The sequence below is a fragment of the Phaethon aethereus genome (assembly GCF_964289735.1).
Source record: "Phaethon aethereus genome assembly, chromosome: 3".
Classification (NCBI taxonomy): domain Eukaryota; kingdom Metazoa; phylum Chordata; class Aves; order Phaethontiformes; family Phaethontidae; genus Phaethon; species Phaethon aethereus.
Genome location: NC_138576.1, coordinates 128,037,093 through 128,057,845, shown reverse-complemented (window position 1 = coordinate 128,057,845; position 20,753 = coordinate 128,037,093). Strand labels below are relative to the sequence as shown.

General features: G+C 37.3%; 1 protein-coding gene across 1 annotated transcript; it reads right to left on the bottom strand.

Moving 5' to 3' along the window:
* Nucleotides 1–1,552: 1,552 nt before the first annotated feature.
* PNPT1 (polyribonucleotide nucleotidyltransferase 1) lies at nucleotides 1,553–20,216 on the bottom strand (the record flags this gene model as incomplete). Its single annotated transcript, XM_081997233.1, has 28 exons — nucleotides 1,553–1,708; nucleotides 2,007–2,054; nucleotides 2,499–2,577; nucleotides 3,169–3,224; nucleotides 3,310–3,416; nucleotides 5,459–5,542; nucleotides 6,005–6,088; nucleotides 7,310–7,373; nucleotides 7,472–7,543; nucleotides 8,224–8,330; nucleotides 8,436–8,489; nucleotides 9,398–9,487; nucleotides 9,582–9,648; nucleotides 10,401–10,437; nucleotides 11,930–12,000; nucleotides 13,242–13,344; nucleotides 13,441–13,537; nucleotides 13,693–13,750; nucleotides 14,371–14,422; nucleotides 14,939–15,125; nucleotides 15,385–15,498; nucleotides 16,199–16,246; nucleotides 16,333–16,396; nucleotides 16,883–16,932; nucleotides 17,924–18,029; nucleotides 18,880–18,954; nucleotides 19,248–19,308; nucleotides 20,035–20,216. The coding sequence occupies 28 exons, from the start codon at nucleotides 20,214–20,216 to the stop codon at nucleotides 1,553–1,555; spliced, it is 2,373 nt and encodes a 790-aa protein (XP_081853359.1).
* Nucleotides 20,217–20,753: the final 537 nt, after the last annotated feature.

Sequence of the window (20,753 nt, the reverse complement as noted above, 5' to 3'; positions counted from 1 at the left end):
AAAGAGACCAGTGAACCCACTGATGGAACATGATCAATAGAGGAATCGTGACACTCTTAATGAGGGTGTTTTAGGGAGAAGATTTATCATCATATCAATTATTTCTTCCAAAACAATTATTTTAATCTTAATGTTTTAATTATATGTTTTAAAATTCAGTGTTAACAAACCCAGATAATAAACAATGATGTTTCTGCCAGGTTCTTTGTTTTGTCCCCCTTCTGCTCAGATATTTTAACAAGTCTCAACCCTATGACAGTTATTGATGTATTTATCTGAAACAGTGTCCATCATGTTAAAGGTGATACTTCTAAGTCTTTGTTTCATTCAACATTTCAATCTTGTACACTGGAAAGCCAGTGAAACTTTGGCCAAGTGTGCCTGTCAACCAAGTATTCAGGGTAATTCCTTCTCCCAGGAAATAACTGTTAAATACTTGCTTCTCATCTTTACGTTTTTATTTTGAGATGATAGCGAGAAGAATCTTAAGCATTGAAGTGTAATCTGCTCTTCAGTCTATACAATTCCATGTTCTTCTTCCTTACTACACAAGGTAAGAGCATTGGTTGTTTCTGGTTTTATTTTAGAAAAGTTTTAATCAATTTGAAGACTTTGAAGTTCTACATCACCTTTAAGCATAAAGAGTGTCTATTTTAAAAATATGATTCACTACCATCCACCTGCAGATTCTTGCGAAGACATCTACAGATTCTAGCAAAGGTTGCTTTTATTTCCACGAACTATCACACCTTTTTTCCTGAAAGAGAGAGAAAATACTCTGTAACCAACTAATTAGATCAAGGCATGAAATGAAAAAATACTTCTTAAAAAAAAAAAAAGTCAGTGAATTTTAGTTTCTTCTAGTGTTGTGAATCATTCCTAGAAGATTGCCACTGACTGCCTTAAGTTATCATCATTGGTACACTGCATTTCCATTTGCCAATCTTATTGTGTAACTGCTCTTGATTTTACGATCGGACACCTTCCTGTTCTAGTAGCTTCTTAAGAAAAAAAGGTACACAACAGTTTTGGAAAAAGTTTAGGCATAAGTCTATTGACAGTCAAATACATGCTGGGAAACTAGTTCTAGGGAAGGGCTTTGGGCGTTCCATTAAATGACTGAGACGTCTCCATTAATTGACTCAAAACTTTCAAGAAAGCAGCTTATGTTCTCTTCTCTGCTCCCACCCTGGTTTTATTTTTTTTCTCCCCATTAAAAAAACCAACAGTGTGAAGGTACAGAAGAGGGAATGCTTACATAGATATTGTAGATTAACAAGTAAGTTTGTTTTGGATAAAGTGGTCTGTCTAGGATGCCTGAAACTGTCAAGACACTTGAACCAATTTTAGAATATTAAGCTCTTTACAGCTGCAGCACATGAAAGGGCAGTTGCTAACTTATGACATGCTGCAACAGAACTGGCAGGCAGTTATTTGCACACCACTGAAGGATAACTGTATGATACAAAAAAAAGATTGATACAATTTTTTACAATAGTTGTAAAGAAAGTGCAGTACAGAGTCGTCTTAAGTTGTTCCTATGGCCTACCTGTCACTGGGATGAAGTAGATGACTGTGGAACGGTACCTCCCTGGACAATACTGTTTTTGTCAGTCAGGGTCTTAAGCACAGTTGTGGCTGGTGACTGTAGAATTTTACGTGAAAGCCTCATTCTACCATCAGTTGGATCACGTCCAAAGTATTTAACCTGTTAAGAAAACACACCGCTTTAAGACTGACCAACTTAAAGAGCTGGAAATAACGTTTTCCTGAAAAGGTAGTGTTGTTTTTTTTCTTCTCCAATTCTGTGCTGGAAAAGCCATGAACAATAGGCACCGTCTAACATACATTGCTCTGTCAAATTAATGTGGCACCTAGATAGCAAGAGTATGACACTAAATCTGACACAGCAAAATATTTTTTTTCATAACACAAAAGAAAAAATTCACTCAAATTCTAAAACATGAACAACAGTTTGTTGGCATATTAAAATTTAAAAAAATTACCTGAATTTCTTGTCCAACTTCTAATCCAAGGGCACTAGGATGTTTAATCTAGAACACAGTGTTTTTCAGGAAAAAAATATTTAATTATTTCAGTCCGATTAATTTTGTAAGGTTAGTTATAGAAGTTCCTTCTTTTAGGTATTCTTCATGCTACAGTTCAGACAATCACAGTGGCTCAACACTGCCTTACGAACAACAGGTTTTAAATGTTACATAGAAAAGGACATTGCAGACCTAAAGAAGTTGGTGATGCGCATAACAGCATGAACAGTAGGACTGTAGCGGGCATATATGTTAGATTGTTTGCAGCTTTAAGTACAGGCCAAGCAGAAGTTAAGCAAAATGGTGCTGCTAATCTAACACAGCTTTTAACATGAAAACGGATTCTAAAACAACAGTATGTGTGTTACAACTAATGCAGACTATGCTTAATGAGAATCGATTAAAAACAAACATAAGTGTTTAGTTTATACTTGTTGACACATGTATTACCTTTCTTTGATCAAGTTGTGAATTATGAAGTAACACTGGTGTCATGTTTGGATACAGTTTTACCATCACTCCAGAATCTCTGCAACAGAAAACAGTACGTTTTTTTCAAAATACATTGATAGAAGTCTGTATGTGTTTTACTCTGCATATCGACCCCAAAGCAAGCAGTAGTAAACTTTTCATAAACAAGATTAGACTCCTCCCTTTAAAAAAAAAAAACCAAAACAAACTTGTATCAACGACAACATGTCCACTTATTTTTTCCTTAATTGGAAGGAGAGGGAAATTACTTATTTCAAGACAGTATATTTCAGTAATAAGTACCATCCAAAAAGTGCATGTAGTTTCAATCCAATATTTGTCTTGCACAAAAGGTGAAAAGCAAAGCAAATTCCTACCATCTCTCTCAGATACAAGGATGACAAAAGGCCTTAGGTTTTATAATTCATAGAGACATTCTAATGACTAAACAAGCAGCAAAAATAAACAGCCTTATTAAGAAACAGAGTAATATTTTCAACACAGAAAAATATCAGGAATTATGCAGGTGCCAATGTCACCAGCATAAGTTTGCCATCCTTAAAAATCAATTATTTTGCATCATAGTTAGGTGTCAGGAATATATGTAAGTAAACAAACTGATTTCTACTTCAACTCTAGAGCACTTTACCTTATTTCAGTTATCGTGGCTGTATAAACTGCACCAAATTCCAAATTAACTTCTTGCTGTAGGGGAGGAAGAAAGAAAACAGTAAGACACAAATTCACAGAATTCAAACTGAAAAAGCGAACAACAAAAGTCTGTCCTTACATCATCTTTGCAGATTTCACGGATAAATTCTCTTGCTTCATGCATAGCACTAGGTGTGGGGGCAAACACAGAATACGTCTCTTCATCCAGCTGACTTACAGTTACGCCTTGGAAATAGAATTTAATGAGATGATTTAGGTGAACATCACTACTGTTTCAGCAAGCAGAAAATTAACATTCAGTAAAGACTTGCATAGAGCAAAATTATTTGCAGACTCATTAAGATCTTGGAGTCCTCATCATTTAAAATATTCTTCTTCAGATTAGGCATTGGACAGGTTTACATGCAACTGAATGGAAACCGTGTTACAGGTATGCTTGCCAAGTACCTGGACAAACTTGTGCTCCATATGGGACCATTCATATTTGCAAAATTATTACTATTATAATCCTTTTATGACAGGAAAAAATTCTTTAAATAATTTTTTATTACGAAATCTCAGCTTCTACAAATGAATTTCATAAAAGATCTTTAATAAAACTATAGCTTTCATTAATAGCTGATGGAAATTGAGGTGTTTCTGAGCCAGAACACAGCAAGATTGCATGGTAAAATTCTTTGCACCTCTAGACTAGTTTTCTGGCCAACAGGCTGCACAGGCTTACAACCAAAGGGAAATAGGGTTTTTCCTCCTTTTCTCCACCCCAGCCCCTGAGAAGCACTAATCAAGCTAGCTAGAGCATTACAAGAGTTTCAAGTCCAAAGCAGATGAAGCAGAACATCTACTGGATACACTACAGACATCAGTCTCTTTAAAACACTAGCTTTCTGTAAGTAGGGAACAAATTTTGCTATATTAAGCAATAAAGGAAAGAATTGGTATTTACAAAGAAGTGCTCATAGGAGAAGTCTGATGTATTTAATAGCATCACAGCAGAAACTCACCTCTGCTACCATGTCTGACTATTGGTTGAATATTACCTTCACCATGTTGGAGAGATGGTAAGGGTGGGCTGTGTCTAGTTTCACTGCTTTGAGTCATTTGCACAAAGGTTTTAAATAGTGTAGCCCCTCAGAAATACTTAAGACTTTGCAAATTCCGTTCATTCACTTTGGAGGGCAACCACAACATCAAGCTATAGGCCTAATTCTAAGTGACCTGTCAGTCTGCATTTATCTCAACCAAAGCATCAATTTCCCTATTTAGGAGATGGTAGCAAAAAAGGGTTCTACTTTGAATTTGGCACTTATGACCAGGCAGGACAAACCACTGTGTAAACAAGTAAAATTAATTTATTCCAAGACATATAGTAAGGTCAGGAAACTTTTGTCATGCTACTCGCTACCAGTTTTAAGCCCCCGTACCGGTCACTCCTACAACGTGATAGTGAGTTGGATTTCTAACATATGCTAGCATGTTAACCACGTATAAAAGCTCTTCACAGATCCTAGGAAAACAGTCAACGAGCACTGCAGGAAAGAGCTCAATGTCCCCTCTTAAGCACAGGAAAAAAGCTTGAGTTTATAGAAGGAAAAGCTGCACAGATTTGATTTACACTTCAGCATATTCGCGATCAGACTTGCTTGACTTCACATCTTCCATTCAACACTACCTGCAATACTGTCCCTAGATGAACCTTTAATTGCCTCTCCTGTAAACCCTGAAAATTACCATCACATGTGCACCAAACTTCTGGGAATTCCTGCTGCAAGACAAACTTCAAGCACTTTCACAGAGAGAATCTACACAACTAAGTGCAGCTGAAGTGAGCTTCACCCAGCTTTTCAAAACATGTGCACCTCTTATCAAGATACCGTACAGATTCCATTTGGACTAAGCATTGGAGCAACCAAACATACAAGCCTGAAGACAAAGGCAAATACTTTTTTGCAGTCTGCAGGATAAAGCACAAATTAGAAGTACCCTATTCTCTTAACAGTTCGTCACATCTACTGATTAGGTTGTTGTTGCTGAAGCAGAAATGCAAGTTTTACAGGGGTGGTCTACAGAACAATTCGGGAAGTTTAGCTTCTTAATAATTTTTGAAAGGGCACAACAATAGCATTAAGATGCGGCAATAGCTGTGCTAGTAATACCTGTGCTACCAAGATCCACTAATTAAAACTCCACACTAGTAATTTTTATACAGAGAAGAGAAGCTAATAACACATTAGGATAAATGATCACAGGAAGCAAGAATGTCTTACCAGTCTGTGCTTGAAGTTTTTTCAAATTATAAGCCCCAGGACCAACAAATCTTAACCTTTTTGATAATGGAACATGGATAGTTTCTGAAAGAACATTTAAAAATACTTTGAAATGCTAAATACTATAATCTTGAAGGCTATCACAAAAAAAATACGTCACATCCATTTAGGTTTTAATCTTCTATAACTACTATTATTTGCTGAATATTGATGTAATCACATTTAAGAATTGAAGTAAATGAAAATATAGAATACAAAAACTCTGACGAGTGTAAGTTACCTTAAGCCATACCAATACCAACATCTATATCCATTCTGTTTTTTTGAGTTTTGCCTAGCTTCAGTTTAATTCTGTTTTCTGGTGTACAGTGAAATAGTAGAGTGCTGACCTACACAGCAATGAAAAACAAAAATTCCCCTCTAGAGGGCAGGGGCAGAAATATATAAGAAACATTCATTAAAATACAGCTGTTTTAAGCAGCAGCTTATTGTTAAAAAGGTAATTTTAAAAGATATGAATTAATATCAACATACAGCTAACATTACCTAGAACTGGTCCACTTTCTTTTCTGTTAGGTCTGGGTTTTGCCAGCGTTTCGTTCATAATTTGTAAAATCTCCCTCTTGGCAGCTGTGGGGGGTTGGGAGGGGGGAAGGAAGAAGAAGGTAAAAAAAGAGTTTTGTATAAGAGTAAAATAAACATATGCATTTTTTGTTATAAAGTAGATAAACATCCGTCCATAAAGTCTGCCTCCTGCCTAACTTGAGAAATTATCAGGGTAACAACACATTTCAGGTAGTGCATGTTTGTTGCGGTACAACATTCTGCTCTGTGTATACAAACCCTACGCCTTCAGCACATTTATTGATTTTATGTAGCCTAGATCATTACATACAGTTCTGTTTCAGTGTATTATTTAAAAAAATCAGAGTGCTGATAAGAGCAACAGGGTGTAGCTTCAATTAGTTAAGTTATACACTGGCCTGGAACTTTAGGTGAACTGCTTGAACTGACACACCATTGAACAGGAATTACAAGTTCTTACATTTTAATAAGGGTTTTCTTACTAAAATCTTGCTATTACAATCAAGTTGAAAATTTTCTCTTAGAGCTAGTTAATCCTTATTAAAGCTTGTAGCTTCAGTTTTTCATATGGCTCAAGAATATTTTAGCTGGACGTATCAGAATACAGACAGCAGTAAATTTCAATAGTAAATATAGCTGAATTTATGGTTATAAAAGGAACAGCAAACTATTTCTTAACATTATTCTGTTGGATTTTAAAAGTATCATGTAATAGGACGTTTGTGTGTTAGCCTGTATACAGTTTGAATACAGTATGACAAAAATTGTATAAACTGACATAGCTTAGTAATATTGTACTTGTGTCAGTCAAATGCAAAATACTGCATGTAAATATTTCATAATCTATTCCTCTTTCCTGATGTTACTCTTTTGTATATGTTTCCACCCCCCTTGCCCGAGTTTGCTGTGCCACTAACTTGACTGCAATATTTTGTTTCCGTTTAATAAAAAGTAACCTCCAAGGGTAGCAGACAACTTCACTGACACTACCTACAATAATATGAAACTTAAATGTGGTGGGAAGAGCCTGGCTTTTTGGAGATTGAATGCTCTCCTCTGACACAAAAAGCTATTTATTTTGTATGAAGTGCCTATATTGAAGTATAACAGACAACGCCCAAACCAGACGAGTTTTTTGAAGACAGCAGCTTTTTTCCACAATGAGAACAAAAAAGTTTCATAAAACGAAATAATAAATTATTAAACTTATAATACAGTTTATCATTTAATATGATAAAATGGATGCAGATACAAATACGGACCTACCTGTAGCTTGCTGAATAGCTTCCATTACAATTTTTATTGGTATTCCTGGCAGTTTTAGATCAGCCTAATATGAAGAGAGTTCAGTTATATCAATATGTAAGGGAAGGTTTTTTTAGATACATTCTCAGAGTTCAATTTTAGGAAGATTTAATGTTACGATACCTGCAAGGCAGTTATTCCTTTATTAGTACCCGCCATCTTGAAATCCATATCACCATAGTAATCTTCAATTCCCTACCAGCATAGGCAGAAAAAAAGCAAATTGGAGTAACTTCATCCCAGGGTCAAGTCTCATTATACTTTAAGTACATTCCATGTTTCAATAAGCCACAAAGGAGTTCTGCAGACTTGGGATTGCTTCTGAGACTCACTTGTTTTTCTTCAGCCTTATTGTGCTGTTTGTGATTAACACTGTTCCTTACTCTCCTTATAAATTAAGAGCTTTCGTGGACTAGTTTCTAAACGACAGATCCACAGTTGCTTTTGTACTAGCAGTGGCCGCCACAGGAAGAAGCAGCAGCAGCACGATAATGTGCATTTTCCACCCTCCCCAGCAACTTTGCTAAGTGCTCATTCTCCATCCAATACGTTGTGTTTTTCAGTAAATTACAGTATTCAAGAATTATTCAGCTTTCTCCCAAAAGAAACGACAAAATTCATTGGCAAGAGTGAGCTTATGAGAGCTTAAAAGAAATAACTGAGTAATTACAAAAAACTAAGAAGGACGACTGGTCATTCCACAGAGATTTTCTGAAATAAGGGATGAATTTGGGAGACAAGACAGAGAATACTATTCAATATTTCTAGTAGTATATGTTCCAGAATTAACCAGGTAAACTATTACAAAAGAAGGCCATAAAGGGTATTTTACAAAATTAAGCAGCAATAAAAACAACGGTGCTAGAAACACTCACCAGGATGTCTGTCAGCAAGCGATAGTCCTCAATATCTCTTTTTTCCAGACTGCATTTGGTAATGAGACCTATTGCTACACCTGCCACTGCACTTGATACTGGAACTCCTAAGAGCGGTAAATAAAATCACATTTTTATAACCTTTGGCCATTTCCAAATCCTACAAGGAGAACACATTATTATAGGTAGTTTATAAGTGCTGTATTTTTTACCTGCATCCATTAATGCCAAACTTCCACCACATGCAGAAGCCATTGAAGAGGACCCTACAGTGTTAGAACACAGCGGCGGGGGGGGAGGGCGGGGAGAGAAAAAAAACGTATTTAACATCAGCCAGAAGTATCTGAAACTATACTTCGTAGTGATAGTCTTCCATGACAGTTTGACAACTAACTTGCTGCTAGCTAGGAAATACCATGCAGTAACACACCATACTACAATAAATTATTGCAACTAGAAGTTTTCTGTAGCAGAAGTATTTTTAATAAGAAATAGGTAATACAGTTTGAGTCTTTCATAATACTGACATGAAAAAAGCTCAACAAGTGTTATGATTAATATTAAATATTCTAGACAAGGAGCGTGTGGGTTTCACAGGAAGCTACCAGTGGGACTCCTTCCCTTTCTCTACTAACCCGTTCTCTGAACCACCTAATCTCACGACTGTGCTAGGAAATAGGAGGTGGATCTCAGGGAGCTTCTTGCCACCCAGGGGAATCTGCAGAAAGGTGAAATGAATAGCCCTCTCCCAAACTGAGGAGGTGAGAAAGAACAAATACAGACAGCCAGGAGAAGTTACCTCTACGTCAGTGAGGGTACCAGCTGTGATTAAACACTGAAGAATGGGTCTCAATACATGCTGATTTGTTTTCCTCACTCTGTAGCATAAAAACATCCCCAAATGCTATCTTACTAAACTCAGAACTTACATTTACCTCTCAGACTGATACTGTGCTGTTCTACAAATTGAAAGAAAGGTCCGTTGTTCATGACCTTTCTTATACATACTTTTTATTTTAAGTACTTCAGGTAATAGAGCGATCAAGATTAAGAAGGTTAAAAGTGAAATCTACTACCTAAAATGCCTACAACTCAGGTTTGTTAAACTCAAGCTTTTTTAAGAACCAGGTTTTTGGTCCCTAGCACTAGGTTAAAAATAAGAAAATCATAATACCATTCGACTCTAAGACTTCAGAAGTAACTCGTATTGTGAATGGGAAATCCTGGGGAATAATAGGTTTCAAAGCTCTTTCTGCCAGTGCACCTGTTCAAAAAAAACCACCAGGTGATCAATAAATAAAAACAATCAGACAAAATATTAAAACTTACAGCATGGGACTTCTCTAGGCTGAACTTACCATGTCCAAGTTCTCTTCTGTTCATACCACTAACTTTGCCAATCTCATTAGTTGCATAAGGAGGAAACTATGAAGTAAAAAGAAAAGTGTATATAGAAGATTATTTAAGACTTTCTCAATTTTAAAACACACACTTAGAAAAAGAAAATAGAAGTTTTGTTGCATCTCGAGGTAAAAACCACAAATTAAAAAAATAAATCCAACTACCACATGACTTCTGTCACTCAGTTTGCAAACCAGGACCAGTTTAGGTAGCATTTAGTACATGAACAGAACAGAAGAGAATAAAGCAGTTGCAAGGTAGTTGAAAAACAACACAACAAACTTACTCCAATTAAACTTGTCAAACAACGTATCAGAAATCTTGTTTCTGTCATATGGATAATGGAACAAGATATGCCTGTTGGCTGTATGCAATACTTTGGGCAAGTTCCAAAGGCTGAGAGAGATCCAAGATGTAAAAGCACCTATTTACTATTGGCATACTATGTCAGCTGAACACATTAATAGAGTTTACTAAAAATAGAGCAGGTTAATCCTGCTTTCAGTAATAACTCATTCTTAAGAAACAAACTTAACGTTAAGATATTAAAAAGGCTGTATAAAATGGCAATTTACAAACTATCTAGTGGTTTTTAGGAAACCAGCACTTTTGTTCATAAACTGCAGTATAAATTCACATATGAATTAGACCTAGTAAATTTTAGCAAGTCTAGAGATAATTTATGCCCTTGGAAGTGATCAGTTTCACCTTTAAAAGCAAGACACGAAGCCCTTCTGTGAATCATGCAGAAAGCTGCGACACAGTAAAACTCTCACCTCATAATGCAGCATGAAGTTTTTATCTTTTATTCCACTATTAATTAAAAACAGGACCATGTCAGAAAAGAGCAACCAAACATGTCTTACATACAACAGGTAATACATAAAATTATATTCAGTTATGCTTACAAATAAATCCAGCGAAAACAACAAAACAATAGATTTGCTGATCACCCACATTTTTCTTACAGTTTTCTATGTAGTAAATAAATTAAAAAGCATTGTCTACAAAGAAAAAACCTCATCTGTTAATCATAATCATTAAAACAGTTTCCCTAGCTGTTTAGAATAGAATAGGCCCTATCAGTTCCTTACGCTGGTTTTGGTGCGTCTAAAGGAAGGAAAAAAAAAAAATATAATTCACACTTCAAGAACATCAGCATCTTACTGCACATGTTGCAATATGGACTCAGAAATGTAAGCTCTTGGAAGGAAAATTGAAAATCTCTGTAACTACAAAATAGCTATTGATTAAATTTAAATAAATAAATAAAATTCTGTGCTCAAAAAAGTTCCCGAAGTACCACAAGACTTGACTCTTTGCAGTAAATACAAAAATAGCTAATCTATAAAGAAAGTTGCTTCAAGTCAAGACTTGCCTGTAGCTTTCTGTAGGAGCAACCTCTCATTCATGAAGCAACTTAATGACTTAATTAAAATCCATTATTTAAACACAAACTAATTTCCAAGAATACCAAAATTACAGAATATGGACAAACACCTCTAGGCCAAAAAATTCAACTAAAGCAAAGCTGACACACTAAAATGTAAAAGCTCCCACACTGGCGCGATGAGATCACTGAACTGCAGCTTTACAGAGAAGGAGTTTCCCCTCCCCAACAAGTTAGCCCTCAGCAATAAAATGTTAACAGCACGAGGACTTGCTTGCTACATCGTAAGTGAAATTTTCCTTCCTCCATTAAAAAAAACAAACCACAAATCTTTTCACCCTCTGAACACTTTTATTTTGAGACCAAACAAGAATATTTAGATAGACTGATTCAGTTGGGGTACACCCTCGTGCTCAATTATCTGCTTTTTTAGTTTTTTCCATTAGAACCAAACTTGACAAACAGCACTTCATGGGCTATGTGCATCCAACCTACCGAGCAAAACTTCAAAACTCATGAGAAATACATTAAATAAGTAGAATATGTATCAAGTTCCAAGTGTGATAAATACTTGCAACAGACAGAATCAACTTTCATAAATTGTTTTATTTAAAGTGGCTTAATATATAAACACAGTTTTACAGATTCAAGAATAATTCACTATTTTCTTTCTCTTAAAACCAAACTGGATGTTTTGTAACGCTCTCCAATTTCAAATGCGTGTCTATGGAATTAATATCACCTTAAAAAAAACAACTGCCAAGATCTCTTGAAAACAGGCCACTTCAAAGTCCAATTTTACACATTTTTTAGTCCTAATGAATATGTATGTCAAAGTTCAAGGAACTTTTATTGAATGTGCTTAAATGCTCACCCTCTTTACTACCAACAAAAAGCACCAAAAGATACACATACCTCACTGCTGTTGAGATAAGATCTGATTTTACACTTGATTCTATAGAGTCAAATGTAACTGTACAGAGAACCTAAAATAAAGAGAGAGTAAATAAACTGGTCAAACACTCCCATCTTTCACAAACTTCTACTGTTCATGAAGAATCAAAAAGAATTACTTCAGTTACAGATATGATGCCATCACCTACTACTTCTGTAAACTTTTTTCCTTCATTGCACAAACTTAGACATATTTTGTAAACATTAAACAATCTTACAAGGGATCACAGTTAAAAATATTAATGCTTCTTAACCTGGTAGAAGCCTAGAACAGTTCGTTCACTAAGAAACAGAACTAGTTCATTTAAGAGCCACGGCCAGATGCAGCCACAGCATTGGGCAAAAGAACAAGCCTGTTTATCACATGGACTCGCAGCATGTGTTATTTGTAGTGGGACAAGAGGGGATAACACTGAGGAGTAAATCACTGTTTACAACTACCCATGTACCCTGTAATAAGTCAGATCAGTGGCTGACAGCCTTCTACCAAAATGAGCTATAAAAATATCGCAGACCAAATCTTGAGTACAATCTTAATTCAATCCACCCAACATCTGACACTTTTGGCAAAGAGGAGAAAAAAATAAATCTCATTATTGCAATTTTTTTGGTACAGTTTCCCTATTTAGTCCCAGTTACATCTGAAGTTCCTTTTAGAAGATTTCTCGTGACATGCACAATTTAGCACTGCCCTACACAGCAATGTCCCATTAACTGAGTCATCCATTTTTCTAAAAATGAACGGAATTATATTTTACATGAAAAGCTTTTGTTTCAACAAGTATCTTTACCATAAAAATCTACATACAGAGATGAAAAAGATATTATTTTGGACTTACCTTATTAGCAAGCAATTGTACTTTACACCATCCTGAACTGGAAAGCTTTCTTCTCAAACCACCTCCTCCCAAGACAAAACCCAATCTACCAAAAATACCCACATCTGCCAACCTGAACCAAACAAGGAGAATCCTAACAGCTTCTAACTTTTGTTACTAGACATTCTTCAGAAAGTCTGAAGACACAATAACGTTTACCAGACTCTTTCTGGGAACATATGCTTAGAATGTTATCCTAACATTCATACTGCACATGGAGCAAGGAAACAAGCTTTGTCTACTGTCTTAATGAGCTTAGGTATAGTTTAGTTCAATCTAAAGTGTTCTCTAGTTATTACTATTTGAACGTGAAGAAAAAGGAAAGCTTGAATTTAATACAAATCTTTTACCTTTTGGTAAGTTAATTTATAATTTCTGATGTTTAAAGATACTACCTGTGTTTGACCTCTCTGAAATAAGGCTGATCCATGAAGCATCTTAAACATGTTCACTTCACATTTAATATCTCTGAGGGAAGTCAAATCTCTCCCATCACACCTAAAGTTACAAGCAGAAATTACGAGATCAATGAAACTATACTCTTGGATAAAAAGTTGACAGAAATATTATTCAGTAGCAGTTTGATGTAATTACCTTCTATATTCATTCAGAACAAGATTTCTAAAAATGTCCTTTGAAACTACATTGAAAGATTCCATGATTTCATAAGGCTCAGCCTGTGGAAATTTTTCTGGGTACAAAAAAGAAGTTGCATCTTAAGTTGGAAAATTAATTTTACACAACTTTTACTAAAATAGCTTGGCCAACAAAAAGCACATTGCAACTCTAAGGAGTGCTAGCTCCATTTAAGCATTCTCTAAATATTAGGAAAGCAAAAAATAATACCTTTTAGCTGTTCTTCTGTTTCAAGCCTTATTTTGTTAATTGCTTCATCTCTAGAAATCTAGAACATAGGATTTGCAACCAGTTAACTCTACAGGGCAGAATAACAAAAGAGGTTTCGGTTGTTGGGTTTTGGTTTGTTTTAAAATTCTGTAAAGCTTAAGGAGTAAGGAATAGGATTGTCACAAAAATTCAAAGATCAATAATCACAGAATCAGAGAATACCAGGTTGGAAGGGACCTCAAGGATCATCTGGTCCAACCTTTCTTGGCAAATCATGGTCTAGACTAGACGGCCCAGCAGTCTTTCCAGCTGCATCTTAAGTGTCCAATGCTGGAGAATCCACAACTTGCCCGGGGAGATTATTCCCATAGCTGTTCTTATTGTGAAAAATTTTCCTCTTGAGTCCAATTAGAATCTCCCCAGGAGTAGCTTGTACCCATGATCCCTTGTCTTTTTCATGGGACTCCTTGTAAAAAGGAAGTCTCCATCCCCATGTACTGCAAACAAATATTCTGGTAGCTAAGAATTTACAGAACAATTTATTATTACTATTGCAAATATATGCAGAGGAGGAAAAGAGTTTTTATTGACATTAGCATAAATACATATATCTTACTACAGTTTCATTCTGATATTAATTAAAAAAATAATTGTATCATGTTTGAATGGATTACTTACTTTATCGTGGCTAGAATCTGTGAACACCGCATAGATCTTGTTAAAAGCAAGTCTTTCAGAAGAAAAGAAAGAATTTTTGAAAACGCAGCTTAAAAAACACTTATATAATTCGTTTCTTTTGAGGACTAAATGTTTGTTTTCATTAGCAGTATGAAAGCACCAGTGTGACATTTATAAACATTACGAGCTCCAGCTGTCCTTCCTGCCTGCTCTCCTGCCACCTCTCTGGAATTAGTTCACTTCCACAGCAAGGCTCATACAGGCCCACATCCTGACTCCTCTTCACCATTCCACAAGAATGGCATATTAACTCACAATACTTTCACTGGGTTTTCAGGGTATTTGTTTTGCCCTGTCCTTCTTACCAAGTATAAAAGAGAGATGAAGGCCATGTTCCTAAATTTCTATGGAAAACACAGCATGTACTTCTAAACATTCAAAACATGCTGTTTTGTTAAACAAAAACCCCAAACTATCTGATCAGAGCTCATCAAATTAAGTAATCGTTAAATAAGCATTTTGAGTCACTTAACAGACTTTAGATCAAAATGATTCTTTCTGAACTTACTTCTTTGTGCATTCCACAATCTCTTCAGGGGCAACAAATAACTTCTGAACAGTTCTTTTGACAACACCCCGTTCTTTCACTAGTTGTTGAATTCCCTGAATTATTTGCTGGGTATGCTTCACCCCTACTTTGATGGCATGACAGAAGTCTTGTTGCAATATATTCTCAGCAGTTGCTTCCAACATAACTGGAAAGTTAAAAGTTAAGTAAATGACTATTTTATTCTTCAATAACTATCTAACTCAACTGAGGAAATACAGATTAATATTAAGCTGCATAAATATAATGGAATTTACTTTACCTAACCAAAATTTACCTAGCCTATACTGTTGTTTATTCCTACTATTGTGTAAAAATACAAGTTTCACAGATTAGGAAAATACTTCCAAAGAGGCACCGTCTTGATTTTCAAACACTCAACAGGTATTAATAATTAACTTACTTACCGACTTGATTTTGTGGAGCTCCAGCAACAACTAAATTTAAAGCACTAGAAGACATCTGTTTTCGAGTTGGATTGATAATAGTTTCTCCATCAACCAGTCCTACCCTGACTGCACCTACAAATAAACCCCAGAAAAATATAATAATAATAAGGAAGTTCTTTAAGGTATCATTTTACTTTGAAAATTCTACATCTAAAAACCATAATTAAAGCTACGGATTCATTTTAAAATAATAGCATGTTAACTATATATTAAGAACAAACCCGTAAGGCAAAATTATCCATTCTTGAATTTCTTTTGGGTAGCATTACTGCGTAGGGCATGTAATACCAAGTAGCATTACACACAAACCTGTAAGTCTATTGGGCTTTTTTTTAGTCATTTGAGCACGTTTTCTAGAAAAAAGGCAGATGAAAGTAAAATACAACTAAATATTTGCTCTTGGCTAGATCATTTCTCTTCCAGAAAAATATTCACAATAAAATAAAGCTCCTCTTGAGTTCCTGGAGAAAAAGTATTCCTATCCAGCTATTTTCTAAACAATGCTTTTTCAAGACTACATTTCTCTGAAGAAAAAAAATTAAGTTATTGGTCTCACTGCTATACTATTTCTGGATTATAAATCCTTTTAGAAGTATATTTAGTCCAGGAAAAATAATGCTTTGAAGTGCAATAATCCTATCCATTGTAAGTTTATTTTCAATACTTGAATCAAAAGATAGTGGACTTTAGATTCAGATTCTTGTTAAAAAAGGAAGCATGAACTGTCTTCCATCATGTTCAAATCATCCATAATTTCAAAATATTTACTTACCAATAGGACCATTCCATGGGATATCAGATAATGCAAGTGCTGCAGAAGCTAGAATGAAGAGATAAAAATCTGTATTAGAAAAAATAGATCACATTAAATCACATCTAAGCAGTAGTTTTTAACAATCCTCTTACCTCCATTAATTGCCAAAATGTCAGGATCATTGACACCATCTACTGCTAAAAGATTACAAAGGATCTGGCATAAGATAAAAGACAATGAATAATTTTGACCTATACATTTTTATTAGCTGTCAATACAAAGCTAAGGATGATAAAACATTTCATATATTTATGCAAGCCTGTATTGCAAATGAAAATTTGTTCAGTTATTTAAAGTAGAAAGCTTACAAAAACACCACTGATGTGTAATGTCGTATCATATAACATATGCTATTAGCCTTTCTTTCCTCTGTTGTACAGAGGATATTTGAATTTTGTTCCTGTATCTCTACAACAAAATTTGTAAACTAGCATGTAATAAAAATAATTTAAGACAAAGAAATGACAAATGAAAAAGCAGCATTACACTATTAGACTGTTTTTCAAAGCGTAAACCCTTCCTGGACGGTAATGAAAACTTCTTTTCTTAAAATAGTGCCTATATCATGTGAAATTTTCATTGGACATACACAAGTTTTCCATTCTGAAAGTAGCTGTAGTTAAGGACATGAATGTGACCTACCTGCGTATCATAAAAGTAACCTACTGGAAACAGTGGTCGGATTGACCGATCTGCAAAAGAAATTTTCAAAGTCTAAGAAGTATTTGTTTTTCAGTTTGTCTTGTACCAACCCCACAAGAAACCAGGAAAATGGTTTCAATTAAAGACCCAAACAAACAAAAAAAGAAAAGAAAACGCAGAGAACCCAGAAGGAAATTTAGCATGACATATAATCAAGTCTAAAATTTCAATAGCACTCGGAATAAAATAAGAGGTATTTGGGTGAGCACACCCACTGTCAGGTAACACAAGGTGAAAACATTGAAAAAGTCTTGTACGCTTTAGGATACAAATAAGCTATTAAATCATTTTTCACTGGAAGTATCTTCAATGAAGGGACATAGACCTCAGACAAAGAAAAGCAACAAAAGCAAGTATGTTCAAAATACTGCACTATTTCCGTGATGCATAGACTTCCTATTAATTTTATTTCAGTCTGAAGTATACAGGATTCTGTGTACCAGCCTAGGCCTTATAGGCTGTTCCCTCTCCTAATTCTTTTCATTGTCTTAAGATGCTGATGTATTTGACAAAAATTTTATATAAATGTTGAATTTCAAGGTGTTATCTTATTCATGAATGGAGACAGCCATGATGGAGATGACTTTTCAAGCCGGATCAAGAAAGAGAGATATACCACTCAGTCTGCCTCTTTGTATTTCAGAGTTTAGCTTGGTTTTCTCTTCCACCTGTCCAGAGATGTACAACTGCAGAGGTAACATCTCTGCAATTTGGATGAGAACTTAACATCAGCAAAGGTGACAAAAAGATTTCTCACAATCCAGGTGTATATACAAAGGACTATGCACACAGCCCCAGTTCATTTATTGTTTTAAAAATCAATACCGATAAGCAAGAAATTACAAGTTTGTTATCTTCTGACATTACTGCAGAAACAACCATCTCTGCAGACAGCAGTTACAAATTACTACGTTTTCAAATATTCACAAGGATATTTCAAAGTATTTAAAATACATTGCAAATAAAAATGTTTCAGCCTACCTATTACTCTGCTTGTAAGAATTTCTTTATCAGTGGAACCAAGTTCTCTTCTAAGATAGTTTGTAGGAATTCTTCCAGCTGCAGCAGCTTTCTGACGATAGTCAACCTTTTAAAAACAAAAGAGGGATTCCTAAAGAAAACAGATTACTGATTTCAGAGCCACAGAATCATTCCCATTAGAAGGGACCCCTCAGAAGGTCTATAGTCCAATTTCCTCCTCAGAGCAAGGTCAACTCTGAAATCAGGTTACATTACTCAAGCCTCTGCCTTGATGCCCAAATGGACCCTCCCATTCCATATGGGACTATTCTTAGGGACTGCCCAGCCAGTCAGCCCCCAGCCTGAACCACTGCAGGGCACTAGTGCACCCCAAGCTCAGGACTTTGTGTCTGTCCTTATAGGATTCCATAAAGTTCCTGTCAGCCCATTCCTCCAGCCCCTGGTCCCTCCAGATGGCAGCCCTGCTTCTGAGTGTATCATCTGCATCCCCCCAGTTTGGTGTTATCTGCTAACTTGATGTGCAGGAATTCCAGGTCACTGCTGCGAGTATGAAACAGGCTGTGTTCCAGGGTAGACCCCTGAGGAGCTCACTACTATTCAGCCTGAAGGTAGAACGTGAATCGTTAACCCATAACAATCACAGCCCTTTTGACCCTCATAATCCAGCCAGTTTTCCACACATCTAAAATATAAAGTCCGAACTTGGATGTTGTAGTACAGTTCACAAGGCTTTTGTGGAAAGCCTTGCTAAAGTCACGGTAGATAACATCCAGTGCTCATCCCTCATCCACATGTCTAGTAATTTTCTCATACACTGGTATTCTGAAGTCCAGGGTCGGTAGTCTGCTACCTGCATTCCCCACTCCCTCCAATATCTTGAACTCCACTATTTAATGATTACTACTGCTAAGGCTACCAATCATTATCACAAAACTAATTTTATCATTATTACTTACCACCAGTGGCATAAACTGAGATGCAGAAGGCTTAGTTTTACTGACTGCTGTGACCATCACTGCTGTGTCACCTACCTGGATTAAAAAGAATTGAAATTACCTGCAACAAAAATACTGTCTGAAGTAAAAAACTTATTCACAAACCAGAACTCCAGAATATTATTTGCAGAAAACCACATAAATCCACACTTCACACCATTATTTTTGCTCTTCAAACAAAATCTTGTCTTACAAAATGCAGCTGTACATTCATTAGGGATTAAACTGCCACTTGAGGCTCTGTATCCTTTTGACAGTCTCTGATGTCCTAACAATGCCTGTTCAGACACAGGAATTTTGAAGTCGCACAAACTTTTAACTTTTTTTACCTGGACAACAGCAGACCCATCAGCAAACCTAGCAAGTTTTCCAGAAGACAGTTCCATCTTTCTATTGGAAAGAAATAATCTGTTACTCATGGTGAATTCAAATAAGTTTTCCAGTAACTTCTGCATTCATCTGTAGCACCAGCTGTACAGGATGTAAGCTACACTTCATATTAGACATAAGAATCCTCATTAAATATGGAAACTGAAACTCTGACCAAAAGCAACCAAATCTCCTTAACTTTAATATGCTTTTGCTTCACATGTCCTGCTTCTTTCACCTTGAAGCAAGGACTTGCAGTCACATCAGAAGTGACACCTAGGCTTTCAGAGGCAAAATGCTTTGCTCTCACTGGAAGATGAATCACCTACCTGTTCGTGTTGGGTTTTAGAGCCTTGCTGCTAGAAAACACAAGTACACAACTGCCGTACCCTCACAAGGAAAAGGCAGCTGCTTGCACACCCACAAAACACCTTCTCCCACCACAGCTGCACAATATTCCTCTTCTGTACAGGAAAGAGAAGGCAATACACCGGCTCTGCACCCACTGTGAATTAAGGAACAGTGCGTACGCATATCCGTGGCAATTTCTCCTCACGTTTGTTTAACCCACAACTCCGGAGTGCTCTCCCCACGGACTCCGGGGCCGTGGGGTCTGCCGGTCCCCTGCCCAGAACCGGTACCGAAAGCCACTCTTCAGCTAGCGCCGCAGCCCAAATTCAGGGACCGGGGAGCACCGCGACTCCCCCCGCTGCTCCCCCTCTCCTCACGGCGCGGGGAGCCCCTCACCTGCCTCCCACCTCCACCGTCACCGTCCGGCAGGGTTCGGGCCCCGCCGTTGTGCCGCGGGCGGGCGCCAGACGCAGCACGTAACTGCCCGGCAGCGACAGCCGCCGCCATCGCGCCGCGGCCCCGCTGCCAACGGCCAAGCCGCCGAGCGCGGCGCAACGACAGCTCGTGGCGGCAGCCATGGCACCGGTGGGTGAGCAAAGGGCAACCCCAACGGCAGCCGCCACCCGATTGGCTCTTGGAAGCGGCGGGAGGGGAGGCGGGCTGCCGCGCAGTAAGCTCGAAGCGGATTGGCTCTCGTACCGGCGGTTTAGTTTCGATTACGCAGCGCGAGCGCGTCCCTGCGCCCCCTGGCGGGACCCCAGCGGATGAGGCGGGTCAGGCGGTGCAGGGCGCGCGAACGCGCTGGCTCCCGGCCCTGCTGAGAAGTCTGAGGTAAAAAGTGGAAGAAAAGGCTCCGTGGCGGCTCCTGGATAACGACAGGCCTCGGAGCCAGTTCAGACTAAAATCTGGGGGACACCAGCCCAAACGGGGGCCCAGACTGAGGGAGAGGACACTTGCACCAGGGTTGCTGCCTCCCTCCAGCCATTGGCAATCTCGGGAGACTGTGTGGTACCTTCGCACCAGCGAAGCCTTGTCTGGCTGCCCAAAGCTCAGTAGCCACTGCCTTCAGCCCAGAACTGCTGCCGAGCGACAGCAGCCGCAAGGCCTGGTGTGGA